The sequence below is a fragment of the Pantherophis guttatus genome, chromosome 9 (assembly GCF_059756535.1).
Source record: "Pantherophis guttatus breed Tessera chromosome 9, ASM5975653v1, whole genome shotgun sequence".
In the NCBI taxonomy this organism is placed as follows: Eukaryota; Metazoa; Chordata; class Lepidosauria; order Squamata; family Colubridae; genus Pantherophis; species Pantherophis guttatus.
The window spans coordinates 7,243,498-7,265,974 of NC_142071.1; the positions used below are offsets into that span (position 1 = coordinate 7,243,498).

At 44.1% G+C, this 22,477-nt stretch overlaps 1 protein-coding gene across 1 annotated transcript in view; it reads right to left on the reverse strand.

Annotated features, from left to right (window-relative positions):
• LOXL2 (lysyl oxidase like 2) overlaps positions 1 to 22,477 on the reverse strand; it is a 119,291-nt gene that overhangs the window by 14,015 nt on the left and 82,799 nt on the right. The window contains exons 7-10 of the mRNA XM_060693494.2: positions 22,319 to 22,470; positions 16,929 to 17,096; positions 7,078 to 7,240; positions 4,280 to 4,523 (exon numbers count right to left, since the gene is read on the reverse strand). Coding sequence (XP_060549477.1) covers positions 4,280 to 4,523; positions 7,078 to 7,240; positions 16,929 to 17,096; positions 22,319 to 22,470 — 727 coding nt within the window. The remainder of the gene's footprint in view (positions 1 to 4,279; positions 4,524 to 7,077; positions 7,241 to 16,928; positions 17,097 to 22,318; positions 22,471 to 22,477) is intronic.

A 22,477-nucleotide genomic window follows, 5' to 3' on the forward strand; every position in this document is an offset into this window, starting at 1 on the left:
CTGTGCTAGGATTATATATTTATAGATTTCTATTCTGTTTCTGCTATGTGTATTGCAATCGTGGGATTCAAAATTTTTTGCTACAGGTTCTGTGGGCGTGGCTTGGTGAGCATGGCGTGGCTTGGTGGGCGTGGCTTGGTGGGCATAGTAGGGGAAGGATACTGTAAAATCTCCATTCCCACCCCACTCCAGGGGAAGGATACTGTAAAATCTCCATTCTCACCCCACTCCAGGGGAAGGATACTGTAAAATCCCCATTTCTTTCCGATCAGCTGGGACTCGGGAGGCAGAGAATAGATGGGGCCAGTCAGAGGTGGTATTTACCGGTTCTCCGAACTACTCAAAATTTCCGCTACCGGTTCTCCAGAACTGGTCAGAACCTGCTGAAACCCACCTCTGGTGTATTGTATATTATGATAATGGGGTCACAGACCGAATCTGTAATGTATGCTCCATTTCATTTTGGAACGGCGTAGAACCATTTAAGTAAAGAACTCAATATTGTCTACCGATTTGTGCTAAGATGACAGAGAACGAATCAACTTCCTAGGATTGATTGGGATTACCACATTCTTTAAATAAATCAGTCAGAAATCAAGGAAGCAAACAGACAAACAAAAATACACTCTAACTTGGCAGGATATACTGGACTTAAATCCGACAAGATTTTGGTGTTCTTTCCTGAAACGTCGTGAGGTATCATGAAAGAATCCTAACATTTTACAAAATTTGGCAAACTTGCAAGATGGAAGTCTTTGGATTTCGGTTTGTCAAAATAATTTGTCGTTAGTTGGGGGCAGTGGTGAAATGTAAAATTTGTTACTACCGGTTACTGTGGGCGTGGCTTGGTGGGAGGGGGGGTTAATATGACTGAGTGGGCGTGGCCAACTTTTTTTCTTTTTAACTTTTAAAACCATTTTTTCTTCGGCTGAAGAGGTTGTAAAAAAATGCTTTTAAAGCCTCTGACGATCCCAGCTCACTTGCCTGATCGCAAAGGCTTTCTTTTTTTAAAAAAAAGCCTCTGACAATCCCAGCTGAGCCACACAATCACCAGAGGCTTTTTTTTTTTTTTTTTACTTTTAAAAGCATTTTTTCGGCCAAAAAGGTTGTAAAAAAAATGCTTTTAAAAATTAAAAAAAAGGCCTCTGATGATTACGTGGCTCAGCTGGGCAATGGGGGGAGGGCCAGGGATTTTTGCTACCGGTTCTCCGAACCACCCGCATCCATTGCTACCAGATCGGGTGATCCGGTCCGAACCAGGAGCATTTCACCCCTGGTTGGGGGGCAAAGCCTAGAGATGGCATTTAGAGGGACGATGGTGCTTTAGGGCCCAATCTTTGAGCGTTACAGTGCTGGCAATTTGCACAAACCTGAATTTCTTCCACAGATTTAATGGTCTCATGTATTAGAAAGCTCTCTCATATTGTCAAGGTATTTGTCCAACCAGGATACTACCTCCTCTACGACTTACAACCATGTTCCAGAAATCTTCCTGGAAGAATTCCCTTCCCTCCCTCTGATACTTGAATGTTTGAAATAGAACTTCAACTGAATGTGGGACTCTGGAACTCAGCTGTGGTTCCTTCCCCAAAACAAAAAATATTGTGTGAATATCTATGGAGATTCTTTGGAGGACTTTGTTGTCCCAAAAGTGCTTTCTCAAAAGGCAACTGGGCTTTCTTTGTTTTTTCCTTGACCCTGAGGGCTCAGTTAAACCTCCAAGTGGCCTCAACAACTCTCAGAAAGAATGCTAACGACCAGATGACTGCAACGAATATAAATCCTCCCATTCTCCACCATTCAGTCAGAAATGACGAAGATTCTTGGATGAGAAGTGAAACGTCTTCACGGAAAAAGAAAGTCCAGTCGCCTTTTGAAAAAGCACCTTTGAGAGATAATTGTATGAATATTTGACCCAGAATTTATGCTTACAAGGGTGGGGTTATAAGTATCAGGTACATTGTAATAAGCTTTTCTGTTGAATATTGAAAGAGATTCTGGCATCTTGCAAGAGGTTTTTAGTTTTTAATTTGTGCAACATCCACGATGAATGCCCACCAGTGGTGGGTTCCTCCTGGTTCGGTCCGGTTCGGCCGAGCCGGTAGCGGTGACGATATGACATCACCTAACCGGTTCTCCCCCCCCCGCCCTCCCTCCCACCCCCCACGTTATTCTTACCTTTTATTTGGTCCCACCCCCAATCTATTGCTGCCTCCTGAGTCCCAGCTAATGACTAGAGGGAAAAAAACTGTTTAAACTCTTGCCGCGGAGCTTCAAAGGGCCGCCCTACAGCTGATCAGTGTTAAAAGCAAACAAATGAGTCGGATCGTAAGTACGAGGACTGGTCGTAAGTGCGAGGACCTTCCAGAAACGACTCTGACCAGCTAGCCACGCCCACCTAGTCACATGACCTCTAAGCCGCACCCACAAAATAAGCCACGCCCACAGAACCGGTAGTAAAAAAATTTAGAACCCACCCCTGATGCCCACCGATTGTGCAAAAACCAAGCGTAGAATCAGAAAGCAAGCGCATCCTGGTATAAGTTGTGGAAAACTAAGGATCTGCAAGGTAGAGTTAGTTAGCTGTTTTGCACCTGAGAAAATAAACCACAGAGGACATTAAACACCTGGAATTCAGTATCAGGGAGATGATACATCAATCTGTTTATTTATTCTACTTGCTTGTGGGGAAAGGAAACCTTCAAAAAAAAAACTGACTCAGAGTTGCTATAATAATTTTCTTTTGCCACACATTCTTGGGTTTCTCTTTTACCTGCCTTTCAGTGGAACTCTGCTACCCACCCCCAACCCGGATCGTGAATAGAATTCCACAGCCTGCAAATGGAAAATACGGAGAGCTGTTAAGAAGTCCAAACTATTTGCTTTGAAGCTGTGTGCTCGAGCGATTTTCCGGTGTGAAAAAGTCAAACATAAATGCCGACTGTTCCTAAAATATGCCCGCCTGCTCAGGGAAGTGTTTATCTTATGCTGTTTATGGACCAGAAATACTGTAGAGCAGTGTTTCTCAACCTTGGAAGCTCGAAGATGGGTGGACTTCAACTCCCAGAATCCCCCAGCCAGCGCTGCTGGCTGGGGGATTCTGGGAGTTGAAGTCCACCCATCTTCGAGCTACCAAGGTTGAGAAACACTGCTGTAGAGGAATTGAGTAGGTATCCCTGTCTATAAACAAACTGGTTTCAACCGTCCGATCAGTTGCAGCTGCCTCACTTAATTTGAACTTTTCAGAAAGTAAAGAAACGAGTGTTAATAGGAAAGGACATTGTGAGGTTAAACAGAAAGAGGCCACATCAAGAGCCATCTTTGTTGGTTCGAGAAGCTTGATCAACTGGTGCTATTAACCTGCCGGAGATACTCTTAGGCTTTGAATCAACAGAAGGAGATGGACCCCACAATCTGGAATCATCCACAAAAGGGGCTGCATAGATTCGTACAGAACTGGCAGGATTCCCTCCCTGTGCTACGTCATAACACCATTTGCTTGGGGAATGATGAAACCCAACTGCGGGGTTTTAAAGCAGGGCTCTCCGAACTTGGCAACTTTTGAGACTTGTGAGCTTCAGCCGGGGGTGGGCTGCTGGGGGGTTCGGAAGCTAAGATTCTGTGCAGTTCGGAGAACCCCCAAATTCCACTCCTGGCTGGCCCTGCCCATACCACCACGCCCCTCCCAGGAGTCCCCATGTGACCCATTTTGGATGCAGGTAAGTGCAAGACGTGCACGGAGGCTCAGGGACGGTGAAAAATGGGCCTACCAGAAGTTCAAGAAGGCCAGAAATGAGCATGTTTCTGCCCTCCAGAGGGCCTCTGGAGCCTGGGGAGGCCGTTTTTGCCCTCCCAGAGGCCTGAGGAAAGCCTCCGGAGCTTGGGGAGGGCAAACACACACACACACCGCCATGGTGCAGGAGGCCGACTAGGCCACGCCCACCATGGCCACGCCCGCCCAGTAACTGGGTAGATAACCCCTTGCTAAAAGTTTTGAAGTCCACCCCTGATTTCAACTCCCAGAATTCCCCAGCCAGCCATGTTTAAACCACAGCGAATTAAATTATGGCTTCAAGGGAGATGTGAGCAGGTCAGGAATGTGCTCATGGCGTTGTTGAGATTGACTTTGAACCAACGGCCAAGGCCACCAGTATTTTAAGTCACACTTAGAACCCTTTTTTGTCTTGCATGTTGGTGACCCCACATGAGTTGTGTCAGCATTTCACTTTTTTTCCCTCCTTCCTATTCTACAAAAGCGAAGACAGAAAGCAAGACTTGCCTGTGGCATTCGTGCCAGATCCAAGCGTGGCGGCCCGTTTTGGGACGGAAGTCAGCCTGCCCGTTATTATGGATCTGGGAGGAGAAGCGGAAGAGTCTCCTGTAACCGGAGGTCACCGAGGTGTTGACCGCGGAGGAGGCCAGGCAATTCTCCTCCATGGCGCACTGCAGCACATGCATGGGGCGATCCTCCAGGTAGGATGTCTGTTCTACTTCCTTGGCGTTGAGGACGAGATCAGCTGCAGCTGCAGACATGAATGGAGAGTAAGGACTTCACTTTTATCCTCTGATTATTTCCGCTGAAGGATTTGTAGACGGCCTTGAAAAATGGAAGGTTTCCCAAGACGCTTTTCAAGACCCGTATTCATCCTAAGGTAGGGTTAGGACCAGTGGTGCCCCTGGTTCGGACTGGTTCAGTAAAACTGGCGGGAGGCCCTGCCCACTGTCCCGGATGTCGTCATCGTCAATCTATGCATGCCGTTCCGAACCGGTAGTAAAGGTAAGTAGAACCTACCCCTGGTTAGGACCAGTGGTGAAATTCATCCAGTTCTATCTGGCTCGGGCAAACTGGTAGCGCCGGAGAAGGGAGGCTCCGCCCACCCACCCAGACATCATTATGTCCCGTTTTTCACCCTCAGCACATGCGCAGCAGATTCTGTGCATGCGAGAAGGAGGCGTGCACGCTCACATTTGTGAACCGGTAGTGACGGTAAATGAATTTCACCCCTGGTTAGGACTCCCATCAGAGTTTGTTTCCATTTATGGAAGGTGATGCTTAGTGATATGGCAGAGATATGTGATAGGGACACATTATTATCAGAGGAAGACACCAGCAAAGTGTTTTTCTAATATTGTCAATAAATCTATCTGGGATGTGATCTTGTGACACCAGGAGAGAAGCTCAGCTCAGCTCAAGAAAATTTTTATATTAATGTTGTGGTCCACCAGCATCCTGCAGAGCTGGCAGCGGAGTCGGACAGTGAGGAGGCTGGGGAGGACAATGGGCCAGTCTGGAGTCTGGGGAAGGCCTAGATGAGGGCACTGCATCGGAGGCAGAGATGGGGCCAGGTCCATGGGGAGTGAGGTGCGGACTCCAGAGCCTCCAGAGGCTGACAGCAGAGAGGCAGAGGAACAGGAGGAGCCTGTTCCTAGTGCATGCATGAGAAGAGCTGCCAGAAGGCAAGAGCAGCTAAAGCAAAAAGGATGACTCGGGAGTAAGGCCAAGAGATGATTGGCCCCTCCCATAAGGCTTAAAAGACCAGCAACGGCTCTTGGGCTCTTTGTCGGAAAACAATGTTGATAGATTTGTTACTTGTCTTGCTGCATTTATTTCTTGTCGGCGTCTTCTGCTTCTGAACTTTTGCCAAGAAAAGCCTTTGGCAGTTTGCCTAATTAGACCAAGGTTGGTGATAAGGCTGAAGAATTGTGTTATGAAGAATTTGTTTTGATTTAGTTTGGACTACACTGAGAATGAGTTAATTCTCAGCTGTTCTAATAAAATCTGTTTGTTTTGAACTGATTGTGTCTGATAATACCTACTTGGGCCTGGGTCACAACAATTAATTCAGATGGCAGTACAATACATTTGCCGGGGCAAATTGCAGCACTTGGCTCACTTTGGTTGATCAGAGAAAGCTTGAGAGGTTAGATCTTGTTTAGAACTTGAATGGGAGGTCTCAAGAATGTCCAAAGGTATGATCTCATCTGGAAAATTGAAACTCTAAAGTAGGCAACGGTAGATCTTTTCCATTAAGTAAACCACATGGACGCACGATATTAGAAACACGAAGCAGTTTTGAGTTTAGAATCAGATTTCTCCCTGAAATATTTAACATAGAATTATAGGGTTGGAAGGGATCTTAGAGGTCTTCTACTCCAACCCTGTGCTCAAGGCAGGAGACTTAAATCATCCTGGTCAAATAGTTGGCCAGTCTAGTTTTGAAAAAAACCTCCTGTGATGGAGAACCCACAACTCCGGGTAGCGAGATATTCCATTGTTTAATTGTTCATTATTGACCAATTAATTGAAGATTCATTAATTAGTTAATCGAACATTATTGATTGGTTTCAGAACCAATTTGTTTTGCTTGCCATGTCACAATAACCAAAGTTATGGAGAAGTCGTGTTAGCATTCATCCTGGTTAAACCAGGGGTGAAATCCTACCAGTTCGGATCGGTTCGAGAGAACCACTAGGGATTATTGGCATCAGTTTGCCAAACTGGTAGTAATTACCCCTCCTTGGCCCCACCCACGCCAAGCCGGTCACCGCTCACCTCTTCCAGTCGCTCGATATTCCACAGAATTCAATGTTAAATGCAGCAGAGAGAATGCTAACTTTTCTCCCTCCATTTACAACGGAGCTGTCCCTTTTAAGGTAGTCCCCAGGAGGGAGGGGGACAGGAGGTGGGGAGCAGCTGGAATGGAGCCGTTTTTGTGAAAGGCAGGAAAACAGGGAAGGGGATTTTCCTGCCTGTCATCCATTCCTCAATCTCAGCACAGACTGAGGGAAGGATGGTAGGCAGGAATATTCCCCTCCCCATTTTCCTGCCATTCGCGACAAGGAGTGGCTGGGAGGGGAGGGGCCGGTGAGGAGCCCCTTGATGTGAGTGATGTCAAGTTGGACACGCCCACCCAGTCACATGACTGCCCCCCAACAAGCCACACCCACAGAACCGGTAGGGTTTTTTTTTTAATTTCACCCCTGGGTTAAACCCAATAAAACACTCATAAACATACTTGGCCGCGATTTAGATAAACTGTGGTCTAAGATGTGAGCCAAGGAAGCCGAAGTGCTTACTTTCTGTACAGGAAACACCAGCTGCATGGCGTCCGCCTCCCTTGGGACAGGAGATCTTGGCATCATGTGGGCAGTGGAACAAAGCCATTTCTGTCCCGGAGCATTTCATCCCACTCATGACCACGTTGTCTGCACCAGTGTCACCATACCAATACCAGGTCTCCTAGTAAGAAATACCCCCCCAAAAAAGGAAGGTGATTAAGTATAGATGCTTTGTAGCATGTCTTAAACCATCTTTCCCACTTCGGTAACCTCGGGAATCACTGAATTTTAGTTTTTTGTTGTCCAGCGCTGGGGGCCTAATGGCCAGCTCATTGCGTAACAGTCTTCTTATTTTTTCAGTATCCACATCAGATATCTTAGGACACGGGTGTCAAACTCAACACGTTATGTTGCCGCTACGTGACGTTTTGTGACATTTTCCCCCTTCGCGGAACTGGGGTGGGCGTGGCCTGCATGTGACGCATCCGCCCACGGGCCATCAGTTTGTCACCCCTTGCTTAGGAGAATTCCTGATTTAAAGGCCAGGCTTCGAAAATTCAAATTCAAATTTAATTCAAATTCAGGTTTCCTGTTTACTTTGGAGAAGGCAATCCCTTCCTTCCTTTATCGATGTACAGTCTTTACTGAGGTGTAAGACCAAGAAAATGTGAAATGATCGTAAGTCAAACAAAGGAGAGCAATGCAAAGCATCATGCGAGACGTAATAAAACAAAGGAAATGGAAGCAAATATTCTGTCAGGTTTCGATGCTATCTCAAAATAAAAGGAATTTCCAAACTGCCGATCTTTAAGGAAATTTTCTCTTTATTTAGCATAGTGATCTGTCCCTGGCTCTTTTGCGGTCAGTACTGACCTTTGCCCCCCAATCCCTCCCTTTCCGATCTCCAATTCTCTGCGTCTCATTGGCTATCTTCCAAGCCACTTTCCTCATCCCTTCTCCATCAGATCTTCCTAATTATTAACTGCACCAAGGATTATATTTGCACAATATTGAAAAAATGAAGAAATAGCATGAGACGAAGAGATAATTAGGAAGATACTGGATTGTGCAGAAATGGACAGACTCACATTGAAGATTAAACAGGAAGAAGATACAGAATATTATCAAACATGGAACTTATTCTACCAGTGGTTGGGAAAAAGGGGTGGAGATTAAGAACGCAATCTGTACTGCTAAGCAAATAAAATAACCCAGACAACACGATGTTTATTAAGCACTAACAAAATGTAGACAATAGAAATTAATAAAACTTTATATAAAAAAACAAAACAAATTCCTCATTCATTCATTCATTCATTCATTCATTCATTCATTCAATCAATCAGTCAATCGATCCAAAAGACACTTATCTCACTTAAATGCAAGGCAGTGACAGACACTGTCAAACTCTGCTGTTTGCATTTATCGTGACAGGAAGTGAGAATTCAGCATAAGGATGGGGGCCACGTTATACAGTACATACATGTTAGACTTCACGTGGCCAAGAAAAAGGGGGAACCTGTTGCCAGTCCAATAGTCCAGGCACAAATAGCCAGAATTATTTGTGAATGAGCCCAAACAGATATTTTATTGTTGAGCACCTATATTACAAGAATCTTGTCAGTTATTCTGCCTTCCCTTGGGAAATGTACAGCTACTGGGATGCGGTGGCTCAGTGGCTAAGACACTGAGCTGGTCTATCGAAAGGTTGGCAGTTCAGTGGTTCAAATCCCTAGTGCTGCATAATGGGGTGAGCTCCCATTACTTCTTCCAGCTTCTGTCAACCTAGCAGTTCGAAAGCACATAAAAAAAAAATGCAGTAGAAAAATAGGGACCACCTTTGGTGGGAAGGTAACAGCGTTCCGTGTGCCTTTGGCATTGAGTCATGCCGGCTACATGACCACAGAGACGTCTTCGGACAGCGCTGGCTCTTCGGCTTTGAAACGGAGATGAGCACCGCCTCCTAGAGGCAGGAACGACTGCGAGGGGAACCTTTACCTTTATATTTAAACCTAAACTAGGAATGAACTCCAAGCTGAAATGTCTCTTTACTCCCCCAGGTGGAGCTCCCTCCCTTTCAACTGTTGGTTCCATCACAGATCTTCTAATAGCTCCTTAAGCTCCCTGCCTCTAGATCTAATCAATAGATTAGAATAATCATTAGTTAATGATTGGGAGTGAAAGATGATTGCCTATTCCAAACCAGCTTTGCTAGTAGAAATGACTAAGGATTCCAGATGGTGATAGACAGGAAAATGAGATGAGATCAGAGGTGGGTTTCAGCAGGTTCTGACCAGTTCTGAAGAACTGGTAGCGGAAATTTTGAGTAGTTTGGAGAACCGGTAGTAAAAATTCTGACTGGCCCTGCCCCCATCTATTCTCTGCCTCCCAAGTCCCAGTTGATCAGAAGGAAATGGGGATTTTGAGTAACCTTCCCCTGCCATACCCCCCAAGCCACGTCCACCAAGCCACACCCACAGAACCGGTAATAAAATTTTTTGGAATCCACCACTGGATGAGATACACTGCAGTCCTTATTGTACATGATCCTGGCTTTGCATCTGGGGTGCGTGTTTGTGTGAGAGACAGATGCAATCTGCAGATCTGGTCCGCCTTTACTTCTTGCTTGGCGTTGAAGTTGGTGGCCCACCAAATATGTAGTCAAAATTCAAGGGAAGCTTTGGAGAAGCCTTCAAGCAATACGCACAATCCTATAGGTTGCGTACTTTTGACCTAACAGGAAGGAACTCTTTAGAACTTGGATCAACTGTTTTTCTGCCAATCTCTCTTTCTCCCCCGCTCCCCATACCCAATCCATCCACACTGGCCTGTAATGAGAATGAATTAACTGAATTATGAGCCAATTAGAATGGCATTTTCCTGAGCTCACAGAGCAACTGAGGCCTGGACTCTTTCCCGGAAAATACATAACTGCTCAATAATCAGCAAAACAAACTGCTCGGCAATCCGTTCCCCCTCCCACAGCCCCTCCTCCTGAGTCATGCAGGAGCCAAGGATCCTGTCTACTGTGAGTGAATGAATGCCTTTTCCATTAGCAGTTGCCCTGTCCTGAGCATAGGACTGACCAGTTTAGCATCTCCATGATAGGATCTTTCATGCTAGAGAATTATTCCAGCATCAAATTTGTCAAGTTCACCTTAAATTTGGAGAGGCATCGTTGCTCTGGACCTTGCGGTACTCATGTCTAAAGATCTAAGTGCCCGAGCCCACTGTAACAACATTGCCAAAAAGGCATTAAGAGTTGTTAACCTAACCTTGCGTAGCTTCTTCTCTGGTAATGTTGTACTACTAACTAGAGCATATAAAACATTTGCTAGACCAATTCTTGAATACAGCTCATCTGTCTGGAACCCGCACTGCAAATCGGACGTAAATACAATCGAGAGAGTCCGGAGATATTTTACGAGAAGTGTCCTCCATTCCTCTAACCGCAATAAAATACCTTATGCCACCAGACTCCAAATTTTGGGCTTAGACAACTTAGAACTATGCCAGCTTCAGTCTGACCTAAGCATAGTACATAAAATCATCTGCCACAATGTCCTTCCTGTCAACGACTACTTCAGCTTCAACCACAACAATACAAGAGCACACAATAAATACAAACTTAAGGTAAACTGCTCCAAACTCGATTGCAGAAAATATGACTTCAGTAACAGAGTGGTCAATACCTGGAATGCACTACTTGACTCTGTAGTTTCTTCCCCAAACCCCCAAAACTTTAACCTTAAACTGTCTACTGTTAACCCCATGACCTCACCCCATTTCTAAGAGGTCTGTAAGGGGCGTGCATAAGAGCACCAGCGTGCCTACCGTCCCTGTCCTAATACTCCTTTTTACTTACTCTTTTCATGTATTCAAATTAGGTTTATACTTTTACCTGTTATCTTATATATGCTTGACAAATAAACTTATGATTATGATTATGATTAGCTATGGGTGAGGACTTATTGGGGACTCGATTGGTTCCATCACACACTTTGGAAAATCATACAGGTGATTTTTGTGAATCAGTGCATGCCTCTTAGTATCTTCATTTCTCTCGGCCGTCTCTTGACAAATTAACTTATTGCAAAGTGCACTGATTTGAGATTGGCTGGCGTGTGTTATGTCCAAGCTCCAATTCTCAGTGGAACACAGCTCCATGATCAATCTACCTGCTTAATCTGTTTTGGGATAGAATTCTTGCCATGATCGTATTGTTACCCACTAAATAATCCTTTGCTAGTTTTCTGCATCTGGAGGTAGGTTCGAACCCCAGCTCCATAACCACACTTGCACTTAGTTAATAAGTTTACTTCGTGGAAATAGAGTGGAGAATGAAGTTGCCTGCTTTGGAAGATGAGGTGAAGATCAAGAACCTAGTAACACAGGTCATCTTGGAAACAGCTCAGTAGTGATAGTGGAATCCTGAATGTTATTATTCATTAATTTATTTATTTTGCATATGATTGTAGGTAGGAGACTACAATGCTAATGCAGAGTAGTCGTTTGGCTGCCTAAAACTACTAGCTGTCAGGGTTCCAATGGATGCCCTAATTAAATCATCCTGACAGCAAGCCAACTCTGACTCCACCTAATTTACTGCCCAGACTTGACCTTGTTTCCCCCCTCCCTCCAGGGTGCGTAATCGGTCACATTCACCAATGGAGCAATTTCGCAGGTTGTAGAAATCACTCCCCTCTGGCTGCTGTGAGTAACTCTGGGAGACAGCCTTGAGAGAGATATGTCTAGAATGTGCTTTTGTTTTTTTGGCTGCTGTGCTGCTTCACTGTTTTCCCATCCCCCTTACCTATGGCAACTCAAGAGCAGGCCAGGGATGTTTTGTGAGTTGACATTAGCCCTATTTGGTTCACGCTCACGCACTATCCAAGGTGAGCTATGGGTGAGCTAGCTCTACATCAGAAAGAAAGAATAGCAGCTTTCCTGCAGCATCATGTAGGGCCCTCTCCCTCTACTAAAGTCACCTGGCAAACTGCTATTGCACCTGGGAAGGTCCAGTGCCAGCAGGATTCTAACTGTCTGCACAAAGTGCTGGCTCATCCCCCCCCCCCATCAAAATGGTACCTATTTATCTACTTGCACGTAGCATGCTTTTGAACTGCTAGATGGAAAGGAGCTGAGGCAAGTGATGAGTGCCCACCCTGCCACGCAATATTAGAACTCAAACTGCTGAAGGGAAGACCGTGTCCAGCGTCATTAAGCTGCTGAGCCACTGCCTCTTCTAATCCTGAATACGGTTAACACTTCACTATAACCAGATGTATAAAAACCAGGCAAGAAAAACAGCAGAATAGTAATGACTGTCCAGCGTTCAGAATCTCTTCATCATATTTCACCTAAGGAAAATGCTGCTAAGGTTCTAACGAACAGGACGTTTCTTGCATCAGGCAGAACCTTATTAAAAATGCCTTCTTGGCATGCAAACCTCCACAGGATAAGTCTGTTCCACCTATACAGAGGGTTTGTATGCTCTATGAGGAGGGCAGCCTGGAGCAAACACAAGGACCCCTGTTCCCAAAATAAGCAGATCCAGTGCAAGGAAATGCCTTCTTCCATCAAAGAGCATAAGGGCCGCTAATGTCAACACAGCAAAGAGATTGGAAACGGGGGCATTCGGTGGACATAGCAGTCCTCAACTCCTGAACCAAAAATTGGCTGCTGTACAAGAAAATAAACCGAGACCTCTGGGGTGGCAGAGCTTTTCAGTGGAGCTGAACTTGCAACAGGCAAGAGTTCCCTTTACTGCTCTTCCCTTTTTGGCTTGTGTGCCGGCCCAACTTATTTCCTGGGGAAAGGCTGAAGGAGGAGATGAAGTGAGTTGCAACAAATCACAGGTCAAGCATGGCGAGCCTCATGAAAAAATAAATTTCCCAACCATTTTCTGCAGAGAGCCATTTTCCTATGAAACTGATACACTCTCTCTTTCATGCCACCAATTTATCACTCACTCACTCACTCACTCACTCACTCACTCACTCACTCACTCGTCCTATCTGTCTGTCTGTTTCTCTCTCTCTCCCTCCCTCTCTCTCTCTCTCTCTCTCTCTCTCTCTCTCTCATCTATCTATCTATCTCTATCATCTACCTACCTATCTACCTACCTCCCTACCTCCCTACCTACCGGTATCTATCTTTATCTATCTATCAATGTCTATCATCTACCTACTTACCTAGCTACCAGTCTCTCCCTCTCTCTCTCTCTCTCTCTCTCTCTCTCTCTCTCTCTCTCTCTCTCTCTTTAGACTAACAAAAACATACATACAATACACAACATAAACAAACTATACATTTAAATCAAGTCTTGCAACTTGAGCCTTAAGAAAAAAGAAAGTTACTTCGGTATTCTATATTTCTCTCTATATATATCTACATCTTTCCTTATATAACAATATTTTAAGTTTATTTCTTGATTTTTGTTTCCTTAGTTGGTATTCCCTTTCTATCTTACTAATTATTTTTTATTTCGTCTTCCTTTTCTCTAACCATTTGTGCCATCGTTGCCAAACTAGATAATACTCTGTGTCTTCCTTTTCTTGTATTTCTTTGGTAAGCCTATCCATTTCTGCACATTCCATTACTTTTTGTATTATTTTATCCTCTAATGGCGTATCTTCTAATTTCCACATTTGCGCGAATGTGATTGTTGCTGCTGTCAGGATATGGATTATCAAATATTGTATTTCTTTTTCATAGTGATTTGTTAATATTCCTTATAGGTACTGTATGTTTCTGGTTTTAATGGCACTCTCTGGGTCGTAATTTCCTCTAATTGTTTTTGAATCATTTTCCAATTTTTTTTTGCCTTTTGGCAGGACCACCACATGTGATAGTATGTCCCTTTGTGTGATCTGCATTTCCAACAATCCTGTGTAGTGTTAGGGAACATCTTTGCCAGACATGCGGGAGGGAGATGCCACCTGTAGGGCTACTGTCTCTTAACGAATTTGCAGCCAAAGATACTGCGTAGAGAAGATAATCTCTCCAGCTTTATCCCCTGAAATATGGGTGGTCCATTTCTCAATGGTTGCAAATGATGTCATCTTAAATATCTTTCAGGGGCCTTCGATTTGTAACTTCACTTTCCTTCTTGCTGCCTAGCTACTGTGCTGTGTGGTTTCAGCCACAACTGCTTGGCTTTAACAAGAGCGATGAATGTTTTTTTTTGACTCAACAGACATTTGGCTGAAAATGGTCTCCAAAATGTTGGGTGTCCAGGACCTAAGACTAAATCAACTGAACGGAAAAGTAATTCAAATCAGATGGAATTCAATAGCGTAGTTGAAAGTTTTCACCTTAATGTTTCTCCTTTCTGCCACATGATTAAAGAGTACAATTCAAGGCTAAATTAAAATTAAGGGAGGTGTTCCATGCATAGCTTGAGCATTCCAGAGAAAAAACAAAACATAAATATGCCATTTTATTATTAGAGTTATATTTCGCCTTTCCTCAGCGTGGCTTACTTGGGCATTCACTTCACTCAGTAAGTTTCTATAGCTGAGAGGATGAGTTTTTGAGCTACAATTAGCCCATGAGATGAAAAATGTCAGGAAGGAACCCTTTGATCTGACTCAGTATGATTTTTTTTAAAATGTATCTATAAAAACATGGTGAATCTTCCCATCCTGCTTACAATCTTTTTGGACTGTTGCTTCTGGCAGAAGATACAGAAAATTAAAACTCGGACCGCACATTTTCTGAGTAGTTTTTATCCTAGAGCTATAATTGCACTCAACAATGAACTAAAGGGCCACCATCAGTGAGCTGTTGGACAGCATTACTTGGTCTGTTGTGTGGATGTTTGGGTGGTTTAGGGGCGGGGAATTTGTGGTGGGTGGGAATGTGTTTGGGGATTGTTATGTGTGTTGGACCTGGTCTTTGGGTGTTAAGTGAATTTCGTTGTATGGGTATATTGTGTATACACGTACAATAATAAAGTTGTTGTTGTTGTTGTTGTTGTTGTTGTTGTTGTTGTTATTATTATTATTATTATTATTATTATTATTATTATTATTATCATCATTATTTAATCTTTAGTGAGATTCACAGCCTTTGAGGCTGGTTAATAGCTCAGCAGCTCGAGTCCTAACCAAGGACCTAGGAACTGTTAAGGTATCGTCGGAGGATGTAAGCTGTTCCGAGTAAGGTGGTTTTTTGTAGAGTCAAAATGTTCAAGTCCGGTAAATTTAGAATTTCTAAATAGAAAATAAATTTCTAAATATTATTATTATAATTCTTCTTCTTCTTCTTCTTCTTCTTCTTCTTCTTCTTCTTCTTCTTCTTCTTCTTCTTCTTCTTCTTCTTCTTCTTCTTCTTCTTCTTCTTATTATTATTATTATTATTATTATTATTATTCATATACCAGGGGTCTAATGATCAAAGTAGATTGTCATCATCATTCTTTGTTTGAAGTATGTCAGTGACTACAAATAAAAATATGGGACCTGATGAACTTTTGATCAGGTATCCTGAAGAAATCCTTGTGCTTATGCGCCACAATGCTCCAAAAATAAATACTGATGCTCCATGGAACATTAAGTGGAGCCTCAAATTATAGCAATAGTAACAGTACTTGAACTTATATACCGCTTCACAGTGCTTTACAGCCATTTCTTTACAGAGTCAGCATATTGCCCCCAACAATCGGGGTCAGTGGTGGGTTTCAAATTTTTTACTACCGGTTCTGTGGGTGTGGCTTGGTGGGCGCGGCATGGCTTGGTGGTCATGGCTTGGTGGGTGTTGCAGGAGAAGGTTACTGTAAAATCTCCATTCCAACCCCACTTCAGAGAAAGGATACTGTAAAATCTCCATTCCCTCCACAATCCAGGGGAAGGATACTGCAAAATCCCCATTCCTCCTGATCAGCTGGGACTCAGGAGGCAGAGAATAGATGGGGGAGGGGCCAGTCAGAATTTTTACTGCTGGTTCTCCGAACTACTCAAAATTTCCGCTACTCGTTCTCCAGAACTAGTCAGAACCTGCTGAAACCCACCTCTGATCGGGGTCCTCATTTTACCCACCTCGGAAGGATGGACGGCTGAGTCAACCTTGAGCCGGTGAGAATTGAACTGCCAAATTGCAGGCAACTGGCAGTCAGCAGAAGTAGCCTGCAGTACTGCACTCTAACCACTGCACCACCATGGCTCTTTATATATATATATATATATATATACAAAAAAAATAAAAGGAAGAAACAGCTGCGATCACACATTGCTCCTAGAAGCACGAAGCCGAAAACACCAGCTTGAAGATGATGAATGAGACTTCGTCGAAACGTCGCCAAGACACTTCCAATTTTACGCAGGAGAAAACCCGAATAACCAAAGACCTACATATATACTTATAATTTATATAAATTATACTCAGCTTCTACAAAAGAAATAGTGTCATCTTGTATCTAATTTATCACAATTCTATCATAATTCCTCTTCTTCATGTTACTGATCTTTGACTGGTAAGTGTAGCTCCTGGTTGTTCTGGGCTGAAAAACACATTTCTTTGATAGCCTCAAATTAGAGCCAATTTCATGTGACTCAAATGAGGGCCACTCAACATCTGTTTCAGCTTTCTTTCATACCTTTTCAAAGGCGACAGGAAGGGAAGAGAGGAAGTAGATTACACAAAAATATGGGACTATGGAGAAGGAAGGCTAAAGCAGAGGGAAGCAGAAGGATAGACACAGAAGAAAGTTGTATAGGATGCCAGGAAAACAAGAAATTTGTATGTTGTAAATCCTGGCCTGAAAATTCAAAGAATATGTCTTTAGATAAGAACTTCTGAATTCCGAAGCGCAACGAATAACAACGGGAATTTGTTTTTCACCCGTGGAATTAAAACAAATCTCGTACCTGGAATGCATGGTTAGCATAGCCAAGATTCAGCTGGCGACAAACCACCATGGCGTCCATTATATTCCATCCTTCGCCGCAGATGGACCCCCATATGAAGGTGCCATTGCGTTCCTGGAGAACTTCCACCCGGCCTTCGTAAGGTGTGCGGCCGCCACTCAAGCGTACCTGCGGAGAATAATTGACAACTATAAAAGTCACACTCCAATTTCACTCCATGAAAGAGGCAGAAAGTTGCATTTTCTGCTCATAGAGGACAACCAGAAAACCAGGTTAGTGAAACGAGTTGTGTCACAAAGGTATGTTTGGCAAGTCGGTTTACCAAAATTATCCGGCTGGCTTTTGAATGGGGATTGCTTCCAGTTGACTTGGAAATAACTTTAGATGGTTTAAAACTTTTAAAAATTTTGAATTGCAGAAAAAAGTATCCCATTGACATAGCTCAGGCTACCTCCACATTTTGAGTTGTCGCTGCCCAACGATATCTTCCATCAGCATGATCAAGATGATGTCTTGAGCCACGTTTCAGGTCCAGGACAAAAAATTATTCATAAGTTTTTTAAAAATTTTATTCCACTTTTATTACTTTAAGACTAACTCAAGGCAGCAAATGAACCGAATACTCCTGCCTCCTCCTATTTTCCTCACAATAACCCTGCGAGATGGGTTTGGCTGAGAGAGGGAGAGGGAGAGGGGGAGAGGGGGGGAGGGAAAGGGAGAGGTAGAGGGACAGAGGGAGAGAGGGAATGGGGGATGGAGAGGGAGAGAGAGAGGGAGAGGGAGAGAGAGGGGGGAGAGGGAGAGGGAGGGAAAGGGAGGGAGAGGGAGAGAGGGGGAAGAGGGAAAGGGAGAGAGAGGGGGGGAGAGGGAAAGGGAGAGGCAGAGGGAGAGAGGGGGAGTGGGAGATGGAGACAGAGAGAGAGTGGGAGAGGAGGGAGAGGGAGAGAGAGCAGGAGAGGGAGAGAGAAAGGGAGAGAGGGAAAGGCAGAGGGAAAGGCAGACAGAGAAAGGGGGAGAGGGAAAGGGAAAGGGAGAGAGAGGGAGAGAGGAGGGAGTGGGAGAGAGAAAGGGAGAGAGGGAAAGGCAGAGGGAAAGGCAGACAGAGAAAGGGGGAGAGGGAAAGGGAGAGGGAGAGAGAGGGAGAGGGAGGGAGTGGGAGAGAGAGAGGGAGAGGGAGGGAGGCAGAGGGAGAGAGAGAGAAACTCAAAATCACCCTGCAAGTTTTCATGCCTGAAGCAGAACTAGAACTCACAGTCTCCTGGTTTATAGAACGGCACTTCAACCACTGCACCAAACTGGTTCTCTATACCAAATTGGCTCAGAGGTCTGTGAATAATAACACCTGTAGTCTATAGATGATACCTGGTATAATATCTGATGATCAATTTATACAGCAGCCTTCCCCAGCCTCATGAAATATTTTCAGATTATAATCAAAGACAGAAGCAACCTGGAATTAAGGAGAAACTTCCTAACAGTGAGAACAATTAACCAATTGAACAGCTTGCCTTCAGAAGTTGTAGGTGCTTCATCACTGGAGGCTTTTAAGAAGAGACTGGACAGCCACTTGTCTGAAATGGGATAGGTTCTCCTGCTTGAGCAGAGGGCTGGACTAGAAGACCTCCAAGGTCCCTTCCAGCTATATTCTCTTCTATTACTCCCACAATTCCTAGCAAGATCTCGGCTGTAATAAATCCTACTAGAAAAACTCTAGCCTTCTACTCCTAAATCCATTAAGATGATCTTAAATAATCAACAGCATATGGCAACCCACCATACCCTTAGCCTATCTCCTTATTCTTGGAAGTCCAGAACTCCAAAATAATTTTTATATATAAGCTATCCAACATGATATAGATATATCCTACACACTATGAAAGATGTACTGGGCTATGCTAGATTTGATGGTACCCAGGTTTTCCCAGGAACCTCTAAAAATCATACTAATGAAGGATGAAGTTTTGAGACATGAACAATTTTACCTGGGGGAATAGGAGCTCATTTTTTTCCTACCAGTTCTTGAAAACAATGTACTATGTTTACTCAGTCTAGATTAGAAGAGTCCTATTCCAGGGGTTTCAAACTCAAGACCCGGGGGCCGGATCTGGCCCACAGGGGCCGGATCTGGGCCCTGAGGCCACCCTGGAAACAGCAAAGGACCAGCTGCAGGAGGCCATCACAGCCAAAAATGGAGCCTGGCAGAATGCTTGGGCCACCACAGGTGCCCCCAGCATGAGTGATGTGAAACTGGCTATGCCCACCCTGGCCACACCCATCCTAGCCCCCCTGAGGTCAAACACAACCCTGATGCGGCCCTCAATGAAATCGAGTTTTGTCACATGAATATTCATAGACTGGAATAAGTCAGCCAATGAATAGGCATAGCAACTGGGTCAGCCAATGAGGGCTCTTTTGGAAACAAAAACTTAAGTAAGAAGTTTGGGCATGGCTTAGCCCTGCAGCTGCTGAGTCTGTGCAGAGAAACCAAGGTGGCGCAGTGGTTAGAGTGCTGTCGCTACTTCAGCTGGCTGCTAGTTCAGCAGATCAGCGGATCAAATCTCACCAGGCTCAAGGTTGACTCAGCCTTCCATCCTTCCGAGGTGGGTAAAATGAGGACCCAGATTGTTGGGGGCAATATGCTATTTAGTATACTGTTGATTGTTGTAAGCCGCCCAGAGTCCTCGGAGAGTGGGCGGCATAGAAATATGATTAATAAAATAAATAATTAAAATAAAATAAAATAAACTGAAACTAGTCTGCTCTGCTGAAATGAAATTAACTGTTCTCTCCTGCCTTGTGTTTTGCTTGTAACTGCTACTACGTTGAAGAAGAATCTATATTGGTATTGTACATTTATCTTCATGTATTATATGTATATAAAGAAGTTAATGAATCCTGCTGAATCAGTTTACCTGTGTGTGCTTTCTAGATTTCATTTCTGCAACAAACTCTGATAAATTTGACAACCCTGTTCTACTCTAACCTGATATTCCTCAGATGTATTGAATTATAATTCACACTGTCTCTAAGTTATCAGGATATTGTTCTGAACTGTAGTCCATCAAGAAGGCATCAAGTTAGGTCGGATAGACCTAATCGACGTATAAAGGTATATAAGTTGTTCTGTCTTCTCCGGAATATAATATGGGAACATAGTACCGAATATTAGGTTATTAAGGTACTACATAGAGATATGCCTGTTTTTTCTTTTCTTTTCTTTTCTTTTCTTTTCTTTTCTTTTTTCTTTTCTTTTCTTTTGTGTTGTATTGTATTGTCTTGTGTTTTGTGTGTTATTTATATGATGTGTTGTTTTCTCTTTTTAATGGAAAATGTAAATAAAGATTATTTTTTTAAAAAAAAAAGTTGGCAAAAGCCTCTCTTGGGATTGAGGTTCTCAAAACCGAGGTTACATATGGCCTCTAACCCTGACATTAAGTAATGCCTGAGCATAAACCCCAACTGATATTCAAGGCGGAGTAATTGTTTTAATGAAAGTATTAGGAAGAAGGTTGGTTAAAAACTATGAAGCAAGTTATTTGGAGAAAGGCTAGGATGTTTCTCAAATTATGTTGCGCTCATGGATTTTAAGAGAACACAGATGTTAAACTGAATGGAACATGTGGAGTTTGGCCAAATCCTGGGTTGTAAATCTTACAAATTCACTGAACTGCCTGCCAGTAGGGACTCTGAGCCAGCAGTCTGAAGATGACCTCAATATGGAAGGTTGAGGAAAAGCGCCTCCTGTTCAAAAACCCGAATTCAGTAAACATTTTAAGGAGTCTCCAAAAGTCTGATTCATATGACCCTTGTCAGGTCATGGCGGCTATTTGAGGAGGCTATTTGTGTTTTTTGGTCCTCTTAACATCTGTTTGTGTGCTGCACTTTATACGGTTTTAGCTCCATTTGCACATGGGTTTAAAAATATTACAATGTGCTCAAAGTCGAATTTGACCCCATGGGTTAGTAGCTGACGTCACACGCAGTGATCATGCTACCAAGACATAAAAACAAGCCACATCAAAAGACCCCCCAGCTCCTTTGCTCTGACTGACGGTAAGACTGGTCCTGAAGAAAACCGCTACTTCTACTATCACTGCTACTATAGCAATTAACTCTCCTCATTGTCTACGGAGATTCTCAGTCATCTAAGTCAGGGGTGTCAAACTCAAGCCCTGTGGGCCAGATCCATCCTGTGGGGTGCTTAGATCTGGCCCGCAGGGCCACCGTGGAAATAGTGAAGGACTGGCCCGCAGTGCCTCTGCCAGTGAAAATGGGCTCCCAAGCTCCGTTTTTGGCTGTGACAGCCTCCTGCAACCCTCTGCCAGTGAAAACAGAACTTGGGAGCCAGGGGTGGGTTCTACTTACCTTTACTACCGGTTCGCAATGGGGCGGCGTGCGCATGCGCAGAAGCTTCCTGATGACGTCAGGGTCGGTGGGCAGAACCTCCCACCGGTTTTACTACCGGTTCTTGCGAACCGGTCCAAACCGGGGGCAACCCACCACTGTCGGGAGCCCATTCTCACTGGCAGAGCACACAGGTGCCCCCGACACAAGTGACATTGAGTGGACCATGCCCACTTCAGCCACGCCTCCTGTGGTCCCCCACAATGCAATCAACCCTGATGCGGCCCTCAGTGAAATCGAGTTTGACATCCCTGATCTAAGTTATGGTTGTCGCAAAGGTGATTTTTCTAAAAGGCAACCGGATTTTCTTGGTTTTTTTCTTTGAGAACATTCTGCTTCTCATGAAAGAAGCTTCTTCAGTTCTGAACTGAAGAGGTTCTTCAGAACCGAAGAAGCTTCTTGGATGAGAAGCAAAATGCTTTCAAAAGGAAAAATCAAGAAAGTCCAGTTGCCTTTGGGTTGACTCTCCTCGTGTTTTTGTTCTAACAACAAGGTGGGGTAGGTTGGTCTTAGAGATTGTGGCTGGCCCAAATTAAACCAATGATCTCAAAAGTAGAATAGATTATATCTTTGATGGTGGTCTCTTCAACTGGAGGTCAAGGGGGATAAAAGTAAGGATTATATTTCCATGTTCCAGCTCTTATGATGAAGTGCACAGTGCATTCTACAGGAGGAGGAGGAGGAGGAGGAGAAGGAGGAAGAGGAGGAGGAGAAGGAGGAGGAGAAGAAGGAGGAGGAGAAGGAGAAGGAGGAGAAGGAGAAGAAGGAGGAGGAGGAGAAGGAGGAGAAGGAGGAGGAGGAGAAGAAGAAGAAGAAAAAGAAGGAGGAGGAGGAGGAGGAGGAGGAGGAGGAGGAGAAGAAGAAGAAGAAGGAGAAGGAGAAGGAGAAGGAGAAGGAGAAGGAGAAGGAGAAGGAGAAGGAGAAGGAGAAGGAGAAGGAGAAGGAGAAGGAGAAGAATTCTCTCATCATACTCCCAATGATCTCACCTGGTTTTGGAAGCCCATTGCTGGGATGTTGCATTTCACACCAGCATCTTCTTCATGGGTGCAGCTCCTGATCTCCTTGCTGAATTTACAGTCTGTAATAGACTTTTCAAAGCCTGTGCAGTCCACTTCATTGAGATGGATAGGGCCAATGCCTTTAAA